The 13008-nt window shown below is 40.9% G+C and overlaps 1 protein-coding gene across 1 annotated transcript in view; it reads right to left on the bottom strand.

Annotated features, from left to right (window-relative positions):
• The window catches only part of fkbp9 (FKBP prolyl isomerase 9), a 48964-nt gene that overhangs the window by 15542 nt on the left and 20414 nt on the right, over positions 1-13008 (bottom strand). Inside the window, exons 5-7 of the mRNA XM_080735683.1 lie at positions 11372-11561; positions 5825-5970; positions 4305-4494 (exon numbers count right to left, since the gene is read on the bottom strand). Coding sequence (XP_080591809.1) covers positions 4305-4494; positions 5825-5970; positions 11372-11561 — 526 coding nt within the window. The remainder of the gene's footprint in view (positions 1-4304; positions 4495-5824; positions 5971-11371; positions 11562-13008) is intronic.

Below are 13008 nucleotides of genomic sequence, written 5' to 3'. Positions count from 1 at the left end.
AAGTGAGTGTCACCTCCACTTGACCTGGAAATGAACAGTCATAGAATGCCACACCTCGCTGCCGCACCGCGGCTCAAACATCAAAGGATGATTCTGCTAATGTTTAACATGCCATGAATGTTTCAATGGGTTTTATAGGACAGTGGTGAATGAGAGACTGTCCTGTCCTACGTTTATGATCCCCAAGCCTGCATAGGGGCACAGGTCATTGCATGGCATGGGAACCTTACTAATATTAAAGGAGTAGTTCACCCCCAAAATGACTTTTCTGTTATTGTTTACTCACGCCATGGAGACTTGAGTTCAATAATTACTGTAGTTTTTTGTTGCATTCCTAAGACAATAATTTGATTACAATAAATTTACCCCCATTGATTCCGGATGGGGACCCAAATGCATTTGGGGTAAATTTACTAGAATATTTTTTTTGTCTTAGGAATGTGTCTTGTGACGAATACAAAAAAAATACTATTGAACTCAAGTCTCCATGGTGTGAGTAATCGTTCAAAAGAATGTCATTTTGGGAACTACTCCTTTAAATGACCCATAAGTGAATTTTATAGGCTGCTGGTGAACGAGAGACTGTGGGCAGGGGCGTCACAAGGGGGGGGAAAGTGGGATTGAGACTTACTAGGGCCCAAGGTGGAGGGGCCTCAATTATTTAGCTATTGAAAAATAGCCGATATACAAGCTCACAGCGCATGCTGCGAGCTTGTAGATCTACTATTTTTGAAAAGTCGTAAAAATATGTGCAAATCTTTGAATAGATGTATTTTTTAAGCGAAAATGTGCAACTCAAATTTTGCTTCTGGGGGGGTCCCTGACTTCCTTGGAACTAAATATTTTGAGATGGGGGTCCGTGGCCAAATAAATATCATTTTAGGGGTCCTTAACATGAAAAAGTTTGAGCACCACTGACATAGAAACATAGTTTTTTTGTGTTTTTTTTACTTAGAAGGATTTGAAATATTCAAAGACTTTTATTCAAAGAAATGTTCAAGATTTTTCAAAAATAGCAGATCTACAAGCTCACAGAGTGGCACTCGGTGCCACGCTGCGAGCTTGTAGATCAGCTATTGTTCAATAGTTAAAGCACAAAATAATTGAAGTGAATCCTTGTACCCAGGGCCCAGAACCTTATATTTAATGACCCAAACAGTATCAGTGAGTTTTACAGGCTGCTGGTGAATGAGAGACTGTGGGTGTTACTCTGGGTCAGTGTAACATATCGTCGTTGTCGGGTGAAAACCTTGTATGTCCAAAACCGTTCGTTTTGCATTTATCATTTCAAAAATGATTTAAACTAGTGAAAACAGCTGATCTACTAGCACACAACGCCTCGCACGAGGCGTTGTGTGCTTGTAGATCGGCTGTTTTCACTACTTTTGCGCGACGGCCTTGTACGATCAAGCAGGGCTTTACTTTGTGAAAGAACGTACAAATTTGAAACTTGGAGATACAAGGTTTCCAGCCGACAACAACGATACGGGAACTGTGCCAGCATGGCGGTGGTTTCACCTGTGGTGAAAGTAGGCTCTCCCACACACATTCCACAAACAAACAGAAAAAAACTCCAGTGAAAATGAGTCAAGTGTCTGTCTGCTGTATCCTTAAGAAGAGACCATGAAAAAAAAATCAATGGACATGGATGTAAATACCCAAAAAGGGAGGAAATGTTTTATATGAGGCAGTGAGACAGTTCAAGGCCCCTGTCTCTCTCAGTGCAGACCAACTATGATTAATATGACTAAAGGGATATTTCACTTTAAAAAAAAACTTTTGGTAATTTTATCATCTAATCAGGCTTTTATGAACACCCTGAACAGTTTTTAATTTGCTTGATTCAATATTTAGATTAGATATTTGATGTACATGTTACCAGGCAGGCCCTCCAGGTCCAGGGCCTCTCCCCACACACACACCCATTGTAACTTCAAACTTCATTTTAACCATGATAGATTCATTAAAAACACCCATTATTTCTGGTGACTCATACTACGTGAGCAGGCCGTGTTTTTTTGAGAACTTTTTTCATTTGTTTTTAATAATTAAGTTTTGTATTTCATTTTTTCAATTTTCCCAAATAATGAAGAAATGTATCGAAAAAACACTGCCTGCTCACGTATTAGGAGGGTAATATGGGTCACCAGAAAAAATAATGGGTGTTTTTAATGAATCTATCATGGTTAAAATGGAGTTTGAAGTTACAATGGGTGTGTATGTGGAGAAAAGCACATAAGGTGTTTCCCTGTTGAAAGTGGAATATCCCTTTAACTATGATTGTATTTGTAACTGAACCTATGAAACATGAAACATGTTTCACTTTTTCTGTGACACTCCAAGCATCTTTGTGCTGTATGCAGACTATGGACTGACCATACTATGGAGTGGAGGGAGCCAAGTGGGTGTCTTGCTCTTATTTATTTGTCAAATAAGAAAACTGAAAAATAAATGAAATGTTGAAATGTCAAATTTTTATCCGGACAAGTGACTTTTGTGCATGGGAAATGTACATGTCCTTTGGACAAGTGTAGGGCTGTCACGATTAGGAATTTCTGGAGACGATTGTCATACAAAATAATCGCGATTGACGAATATATTGTCTATTTTTCCCCCTTCATTATGTGTATACCACTATGATAGTATGAGTATGCGATAAGGTCTTGCTGCGCGGTCATTATGGCTTATATGGACACGACGGGAATTATCAGCCTGAAGTGTCCATATAAGCCATAATGACCAAGCAGCAAGACCTTATAGCACTTATTACCCGGCTAATACATAAAATTAATAATTTGACTCAAAACTAAAATCAAAACAAAGTGTTTCCTTGTTTACAGACGGCTGAAAGTGCGTCCCCCCGAGCGCAACACGGTCGCCTTGGAAAACAAGGATAGTGCTGATCAAATAGAATCCATTTCTGTTACTGCGTTGTCTATTTCTCGCCTCAAATGTTTTTAAAGACATTCTTCAGAGCAACGTTTGGTTGTAAATGTCGCTGTGTGTTTGTTTACATGGCTGACATGTTGGATACGGCACGAAATCCACGCAGTGCAGCCTGAATACAGCAGCTGCTCTGAGCCTTTGATTAGGCAGCGGTGAATTATAGAGCGGAGCGGTCATTATACGCTCATAATTCACCGCTGATTTCAGCACTTGACCAATCAGAATCAAGCATTCAACCAAGCCGGGTAATAAGCTTTGATAATCCACATACTGTACTCCTTAATGAAAGAAAAAGAGCAATTTAATTGCTTTTTGAACATCAAGAAAGACTCATGTTATGGAGGGACTAGTGGAAAAGAGATCAACCCAGTTGCGCTCGGATGTTGCGCTCTGAAAATAGCAGATCTACAAGCTCAGAACGCGTCGCATTGACAGGCTAGACCAGCTGCTGTTGGACTGGCCGCTGTTGTTGTGGGTGGTGGATCTGTAGATTTGTTGTATTAGCAGCACTTCTGACTGGCACCTTTTTTTATGGCAAAGTGTACAGATCACTTCCTCCACATTACTCTCCTTTATCGTTGGGATTAAAACCGCACGTACCACAGCGGTGCGGTTGTACGTGGCTTTGGAAACAAACTTTCATCCTCCATGACACAAACTAGTTATCCTACCTAGACTATGCTAGCGCATCCGACCAAGATAACCTGACGACGACACGAGGAACACTTTAACAACATTGTGGCCGCTGTCTGCTGCTGCGTGTGCGTCAGGGGTGTCAATTGGGTATGGCAGGGGGTCCAGGAGGGAATAAAAGTTACTTGTAAATATGTAAATATGTTGTTAAATTACAGTAAAATAACTACAAATGCAACATTTTACAACATGATCACTTTAACAAGGTATTATAATTCTCCACACTTGTATTCTCCTGGACAGAATGGTATATTCCCAGGTTCCGCAGGTCAGCAGCACAGGTGCAATGCATTATTGTTAATTGTGGCACATTTACTAACATGCCAAGTTTAGCTGCACTTGAACAACCATTCCAGGCTGCCATATCCAGCCCAAGAAACTGTAGAAACCTGTGTAAAAAACTGACAAAACTCATTTCTCGCCTCGCGCTGCGAGGCGTTGTGAGCATGTAGATCGGCTATTTTCACAATAGAACTGTGTTATACAAAATGTAATGCTTCTTTTCCATGAGGACTCCCATCTTTGCCATACCCTAGCTTTTGCTGAACTGACGCCACTGGTGTGCGTGCAGCTGTGTGTGCCCGAAACACGATGATGTCAGATTCAAACTGCATCTATCGCAGAGCTGTGGACAAGCTGCTGAATTCATAGGGCTTCACACTCACGTGGAGTCGATGGGCGAGCCGTCCATCAGTGTTGCGTTGTAGTGGTACTTGATGAAGTCTCCTTTCTTGGTCAGTTTGTCGCAGGGCTCGGGTTTGTGCGTGGTGACGGTCACCGCGCTGTCCGAAGGGTTGTGGAAGTCGATGATGTGAACGTCAAACACCAGCACGGCCGAACCCGGGATCTTCGTGCCTAGCGAAAAAAAAAAAAAAAAAGAACATAAAGTAATGTTTTTTTCAATAGACTAGAGCCAGTGGTTCCTAAACCTTTTTTGTCTCAGGTCACCCCTGTAAATAGCTTTTTCATCCACAGCACACAGTGGGACTGAGTTACCAGGGCCCAAGGTGGAGGGGCCTTAATTATTTTATACTTTAGCTATTGAAAAATTGCAGATATACAAGCTCACAGCGCGGCACAGAGTGCCGCACTGCAAGCTTGTAGATCTGTCTTCAACAAGGGGTCCGGAACCACTTGAACCCTAGTGTCAATATTCGGAGAACTTTAGCCAAAAATAGCAGATCTACAAGCTTACAACGCCTCGCAGCACGAGGCGTTGTGAGCTTGCAGATCGGCTATCTTCGGCAAAGAGCTTTGGTGTAGAGGGGAAAAAAGAGCAGACTAAGTACAGAGTGAAAGGTCAAGTTTATTAAGTATTGACAGTTCGAGTGGTTAAATATCTGAAAACACAAATCGACATGAATCCAAAATACACTGATGATTGTTGCTGTCAAACAATGAAACTATGTGGAATCTATGAACAGGTTGTGGGGGTCCCTGCTTCATCTCTCTCTCAACTAAGGGGTCCTTGGCCTGAAAACGTTGAAGACCCCTGGGTTAGTGTGTGTGTGTGTGTGCTACAGTGTTTAAATAACATGCTATCTAAATTACATTCTTAACATTGTGAAGAAAAACTAGGCTAAAAAGTAACAACAAAAGAAACACATGAGGGCTCAGTGTTGTTTTTGACAGCAAATTTTGATTTAGTTTTAGTCATAGTCTTTTGAATAAAATGGCATTTAGTTTTAGTCATAATTTAGTCACCTGAAAAGTTTTAGTTTTAGTCTAATTTTAGTCGACTAAATATAAGATTTTAGGCGACTAAATCTACAGTTGATTTAGTCAACTGAAATGTATTTTGGCAGGCCTTGATGGCATCGTAATGACTGACTTGACTCTTGGTTGCATGCTGAAAATAGCCGATCTACAAGCGCACAACGTGTCACAGCGCGACGCGTTGTGAGCTTTTAGATATGCTATTTTCAGCAAGCAACACCTGAGAGCAACCAAACATAAAATTACTTTCTCCTCCACTAGTCCCTCCCTAACGTTTTAGTCTAGTTTTTATTTTGTTGACGAAAGTGTCAATATATTTAGTCTTAGTTTTAGTCACCACAGCGTAGTTTTTATTTAGTTTTCGTCAGTGAAAAAAACGCAGTCGACAAACATTTTTCGTCATAGTTTTAGTCGACAAAATCAACACTGCTCTGCAAGGTAGATAAATCTTGGCCACACACACACACACCTGTGCCCTCCTCTCCGTATCCCAGGTGGGGGGGGATGGTGATGGTGCGTCTCTCTCCCATGCAGACCCCGATCAGACCTTCGTCCATGCCGGCGATCACGTAGCCCCGCCCCACGTACGTGTCGTAGGTGCGGTTACGAGAGTAGCTGTGAAATGAACAAACATGCTTATTAGCAAATGTCAGTTATACGCTGTTGTCTCGTCCATAGCAGTGGTTCTCAACCTGTTCAGGCCGCGACCCCCAAAATGATCCTATTTTAACTGGGGTTACAGATTATGTTAGTGTGACATCACAGTGACGTCAGAGCATGATGTCAGAGCGACAAACCCATAGAACCACAGTGTCAGGCGTGACAGACCGACAGTGATACATAGGGGCAAGCTGTGGCCGTTCATATACTAAACTTGCGACCTACGGTCGCAATAATAGTACCAGCAAGTAGGGCTGTCACAATTATTACATAATCGTCTAATTGTAATTATTTGAGGTAATCGCAATTATTTTGCATAGTCAAATCGTTTCCATGTTGAGAAATGTTAATATAGTTTCAAACACTGTAGTAATGTAGTGGAAATAGCAGATTCAATGCGTCACGATGCGACGCGTTGAGCTTGTAGATCTGCTATTTCCACTATCAAAGCTTCCACTATCCACTATCAAAGCTTGTATATCTGCTATTTCCACTATCAATGTTCTTTCTTAAGTACAAAGTTGTCAAATATGTCTGTAATTTCTTTGAATATTTAAGTTATGTGTCATGATTGCCATGTGCAACTTCAAAGCCTAAAAGCCAAACAGAAACGTAATTGTCAACGACAAATACACAATTAAATCGTTAATCGCAATTACATCTGCTCTTAAAAAACGACTTGTTTACTGGCCCAACGGGAAGCTGTGATGTAACCTCAGTGTGAGATGGTGATAGGGCCCTGATATCAGCTGTCTGGCTGTCAGCGGCGGCTCCAGAGAATTGTGACTGGGGCAGTGGGGGGCAGGGACGTGCTGGCCATTGGGAAAAGCGGGACATCTCCCGAACGGCCGGTTCACTCCCGGCCGTTCGGGACCAGGCCGGCCATTAGGAAAAAAATAAAAATAAAATGTCAGCCTTCGTTCCATTTTGGGGGCTGGGCGGCCAACAAAGTAAATCGTCACTGTCGGGCAGAAACCTCGTATCTCCAAGTTTCAAATGTATACATTTTTTCGCAAAGCAAAGCCCTGCTTCATCATATAAGGCCGTTGCACAAAAGTAGTAAAAACAGCAAATCTACAAGCACACAACGCCTCGCGGTGCGAGGCGTTGTGTGCTTGTAGATCGGCTGTTTTCACTAGTTTAAATCATTTTTAAAATGATAAATACAAAACAAACGGTTCTGGACATACAAGGTCCACCCGACAACGACGAAATATAACTCATGTACAGTAATTGGCCCACTGGCTTGTCACTTGTCATGATCTGAAATGGCAAATCTTTGAGTATCAGCAGCGCTATAGAGAGAGATCTCTCTCTATAGCACGCAATGAAGGCCTCTCCAACTCTTTTTCCCGGGCTGAATCAGGGGCCCAGCACGTCCCTGGTGGGGGGGCTATGGGGGAGCTGGCTTTTTTAGAACAGGGGCCAATGAATTTTGGTAACAAACAATAATGAATACTACTAATACGACAAACGCGATTCTCTGGCTTAGAGTATTGATAACTGAACAGACCAGATCATTGGCAGTTTTCAGCTCCAAATATAAGTACTGTAGGTGATCAAATAGGGCTGGAGTAAAAAAGTACGGTTTTATAGTATGGTTTACATAGAAGTCAGTCAATTGTCTTTCACATATTCATATATATTTAATTTATTTGTTCCTTAAATATTTTTCATCACAATTGGGTGTGTGGGGGTGCTTAGCCTTCACCAGGGAGGCTAAAGCCCCCTCTAGCCCCCTCTAAGCCTTATCTGGCAGCTGGGTGACCCTGAAGCCTGCCAGAAACCTCAGAATGTGAGGGAGGGGGGGATGGGAGGGGTGCACACGACGAGAGAGAACATTCAGGGCACTAAAACATGGGTCTTCAACAGGGGGTCCGGGACCCCTAGGGGGTCCTCAGAGTTACCACAGGGGGTCCTCCAAATCTTTGCGATAGAAGCTTTTTTTCCCTCCTTTATTATATTCACCACTTGAACCCTAGTGGCCATATTCTGAGAACTGAGCACCGTCATTTGTTCTGCCTTTCAGTGCCACCGAGATGTTGTGACTCCCCGAACCAAACCGAACCGAAAAATAAATTCGGATCTAAAAGTGGAGTATGAATCGGCCCTAAAGGTTTACAGCAGTGGTGTTCAATCGTTTTCAATTCATATTAAAGGTCCATTATTTATTCAGCATTTGAGGCACGGAACCATCATTTGATGAGATTTATCCAAAACTTTGGAATATTTTGGAATATTTCGTAATATTTTGTCCACAATTCCATGCTGTATTGAGGGATAGGAGAGATAACAGGCAAACGTTGATCAAAAAAAAAAAGAAAAAAAACATGTCATTAGGTCGAACACCCTTTGGATCGACCACCAAACTCTAACCCAAACCCTAATCCTAACCTCAGTAAAACTATGCCTAACCCTAACCCTAAACCTAACCTCAGTAACCGTGACGCGGTTATCTAACCTGCGGACGCTCGCGGGTCATTATCTAACCTGCCGACGCTGTTCGACCCAACGGGAGTTCGACCGATGGGGCAGTCCCCTTGTAGACCTATGGTAAATTGAGTAATGCAGATGTTTAACAATAATTGAACTCTTGAGAGCGTAAAATTAACCCATTTAGGCCTAGAATTATTGAATGCTTTAACCAGTGAAAAATAGCAGATATACAAGCTCACAGCGCGCTGCGAGCTTGTAGATCTGCTATTTTTGAAAAAGTCGTGAAAATGTGTGCAAATCTTTGAATATATGTATTTTCAAAGCGAACGTTTGTAACTCACCTTTTGCTTCTGGGTGGTCCCTGGAACTAGATATTTTGAGATGCGGGTCCGTGGCCAAATGCATATCATTTTGGGGGTCCTTGACATGAAAAGGTTTGAGAACCACTGACATAGTAGTCTCTCGAGAACAGACTAACTGAGCTCCATTTAAGTGAAAAGGACCTTTTCTTTGACGATGGCTGGCCGATTGCTGACATAGAAACTTAGGTTTTTCAAAAAATCTTAGAAGGATTCAAAAGACACTTATAGAATCGGGTCAAAATTCTAATTTTCACGATTCAAAAATAGCAGATCTACAAGCTCGCAGCACGGCACTCGGTGCCGCGCTGTGAGCTTGTATATCTGCTATTTTTCAATAGTTAAAGCATAAAATAATGATACACAATAATGTGTACCCGAGCTGAATGGGTTAAACCAAAAAGATCTATAAGCGTCCATTTGGTTACCAACTCTCCATTAAGCTGAGGACCACGTGGAACCCCCTCAAGGACCCCTCAAAATAATCATATTTGAACTGGGGACCCCCCGCACCCTGACGAGCACTAAGAGTTGAGGCATTACTCGTGTTGTGAGGCGTTGTGAGCATGTAGATTGGCTATTTTCGCAATTTCTGCCTCTAATACTTGACAATTTGGCCAATGTTTAATTTGTCATTTTAGAGGTATTAAAAAGTCCTTAAATTGTCACTTTAGGAATGTGCAGATACCCTCTATACACTTAAACTTTATGTTGGTTTGTTTACAGTTGAGTGAGAAAACAATGTTGCACATTAAGTTAATCATCTGGGGACCCAAAATAATTTGGGGACCCACAGGTTGAGAACCACTGAGGTAAATGATAATGGTCTCAACAAAGAATGTTGTCAGCTCTGAACAGTGTTAAGCAACATACGTCTTGAAGAGTAATAGGTTAAAATTAAGTTAAAATCAGTTACCTGGATTAAAAACGATTATAATTACTGTTTTTGGCAATTGTAATCTCTTTACTGGGGAGGTAACAATATATATTACAGACAGTAATATATTACTTAGTAATGAGAGAGAACTGCCCAACACTGACTCTGACACCATAATAAACAGGAACTGGAATTCCATGGTTTTACATTTGGAATAAACTGGCCTCTCACACAGTAACGTTGAGAAGGCTTGACTCTGGGCATTTTGAAAAGTTTCAGTTCTCTAACTGCAGCTGCAGCAAAGAAAAAACGGTCACACACAGGGTATCTATAAATAAATAAATAGATTGCATCATCATCAGACAATAAAGAAAGGGTCCCGATCTCCATTCACTCCCTGTTGGTTTATGCGAGTGACCTGCTGCCACCCTGTGGACAAAGCGAGTAACAGCAGGGCAGGCACACAATAATACAGTGGATAACGATCAGTGAAGTTCAATATAGTGTGGAAACACAATGCGTTATTATGACAAACATGTCTTTTCAACGCTAAAAGGACTAGATAACAGTTCAGTTGTGTCAACAAGTTGTGCATCGGCTACTTTCACTAGTTTTGTGTGACACCGTTGTACAACGAAATATACTTATGTCTCCTATAAGAACTCATTCAATTCATTTAGGGCCTAGGATTATTGAATGCTTTAACTATTGAAAAATAGCAGATATACAAGCTCACAGCTGCGAGCTTGTAGATCTGCTATTTTTAAAAAAGTTGTGAAAATGTGTGCAAATCTTTGAATATATCGGTAGGCTATGTATTTTTAAAGCGAACATTTGTAACTCAAATTTTGCTTCTGGGGGGTCCCTGGAACTAGATATTTTGAGATGGGGGGTCCGTGGCCAAATGCATATCATTTTGGGGGTCCTTCACATGAAAAGGTTTGAGAACCACTGACATAGAAACACAGGTTTTTCAAAATACCTTAGAAGGATTCAAAAGATACTGAATCAGGTCAAAATTCAAATGTTCCAGATTTCTTCAAAAATAGCAGATCTACAAGCTCGCGAGCTTGTAGATCTGCTATTTTTCAATAGTTAAAGCGTAAAATAATAATACACAATAATGTGTACCCGGTCTAAATGGGTTTAACATATGGGTTGTTAAGTAACGGATTACATGTAACGGGATTACGTAATCAGATTACAAAAAACAGGTAACTTGTAAAGTCTCAGGTTACATTTTAAAATGTGTAATCTGGATTACAGTAACGGATCTGAATGATGGGGGTTACATGCTGGATTACATTCTCCCCTTGCCCTCATCAATTTTACAAATAAGTTATAGCGCCAAACAATAAAATAATCAAGTCGAATCAGCGTAAAGTACTGACACTTCGCTTAAGTAAGATTCTGTTGTCCTTTTCCTAATTTCATTGGCTCAATATTCTTGTCTAGTTATCAACGGTAAAACTTGTTTTATTTAATTCGAGAGTTTTGCTAAACAGTAATCCAAAAGTAACTGAAAGTAACTAGTAGTTACTTTTTAAATTGTGATAATCAGATTATGTTACTGACTACATTTTCTTTGCAAGTAACTTGTAACTGTAGGGGATTCCTTTTTAAAAGTAACCCTAACAACCCTGCATATACACACACACACACACACACACACACACACACACACCTGGAGTCGAAGAAGGTTCCATCGAGCAGTGATCCGTTGTAGTGGTAACGCACAAAGTCTCCTTCCACGGTCTTCCTGGTGCAGGGCTGTGGGACCTGCTGGTTGGTCACCGTGATGCTGTCTCTGGGGTTGTGGAGGTCCAGCAGCACCACGTCAAACACCAGAGACGCCTGGCCCGGGATGTCACTTCCTGCACGGGCGCACACACACACACACACACACACACACACACACACACACACACACACACACACACACACACACACACACACACACACACACACACACACACACACACACACACACACACACACACACACACACACACACACACACACACACACACACACACACACACACACACACACACACACACACCAAGGATAAGAGGAATAACCAGGAGAGCATTGGTTCCCAATAGTCGACTTCATTACACAAGTCGACTCCCACCAGAGAAAGTCGAAAGTCGAAAGAAGTTGAAAAAAATAAATATCTTTTGTATTTTTTTCTATCATTATTTTTGCTCCATGTGTGCGTACAGCATTCAAACAGTAGGATTGCTTATTGTCAAGGACGGAATGATCCAATATTACAGTGCTACATTTGGTATCACATGGTTCTATTGTGAAAATAGCAGATCTACATGCTCACAACGCCTCGCGTCGCGAGGCGTTGTGAGCATGTAGATTGGCTATTGAGGCGTTGTGAGCATGTAGATTGGCTATTTTCACAACTTCTGCCTCTATATATTTGACAATTTGGACAATGTTTAATTTGTCATTTTAGAGGTATTAAAAAGTCCTTAAATTGGCACTTTAGAAATGTGAAGCTACCCTCTATATCAGGGGTGGGCAACTTTGATGATGGAGAGGGCCACTATATTTTCACACTCACTCCAGAGGGCCACAATGCATACACATAGCAAAAATAGCCGATCTACAAGCTCAAAACGCGTCTGCTATTTTTGAATTGAAATCCCGAAAAGTAACTTTTTTTTTCTTCTGTTTTAAAATTCCAAATATTGATTGATTGAAGGCTTTATTAGAAGTTTGCATAGGAAAATGTACAGATTCATGACGGTACAGTTCACTGGTACAAGGTCTACTAAAAGGAGATCCATGAAAAGACTAAGCTTATTTCAACAGGAAACCATTTAAGTATCTCATATAACATTGAATGACAGACAAATAGAACACAGTACTATGCAGTAGACATGTAAAGAAAAAAAGAAAGAAAAAGAAAACAGTAGGTCTATACAATCAGTAAGTACAGTATATACAATATATATAAAATATATTTATATTTTCTTATGTTAACTTTATGAACTTAAATACAAATACATTGGACATAAAAAAATTCAATAACATTGTAATACTAGTCATTTAGCTACTAATATAGACTGAAGTAATTAAAGACGGAAATTTTTTCCATATTTGGAATTGTAGCAGCTGAAATCAATAATATATCAGTACTCCAATATTACCCTGCGGGCCGCATTAAGTGAAGATGGGGGCCGCATGTGGCCCCCGGGCCGCCAGTTGCCCATGTATGCTCTATATACTTAAACTTTATGTTGGTTGGTTTGTTTACAGTTGAGTGAGAAAACAATGTTGCACATTAAGTTAATCATCTGGGGA

This window comes from Nannobrachium achirus (genome assembly GCF_963921795.1).
Source record: "Nannobrachium achirus genome assembly, chromosome: 10".
Lineage (NCBI taxonomy): Eukaryota > Metazoa > Chordata > Actinopteri > Myctophiformes > Myctophidae > Nannobrachium > Nannobrachium achirus.
This window is presented reverse-complemented; position numbering and strand designations above follow the sequence as displayed.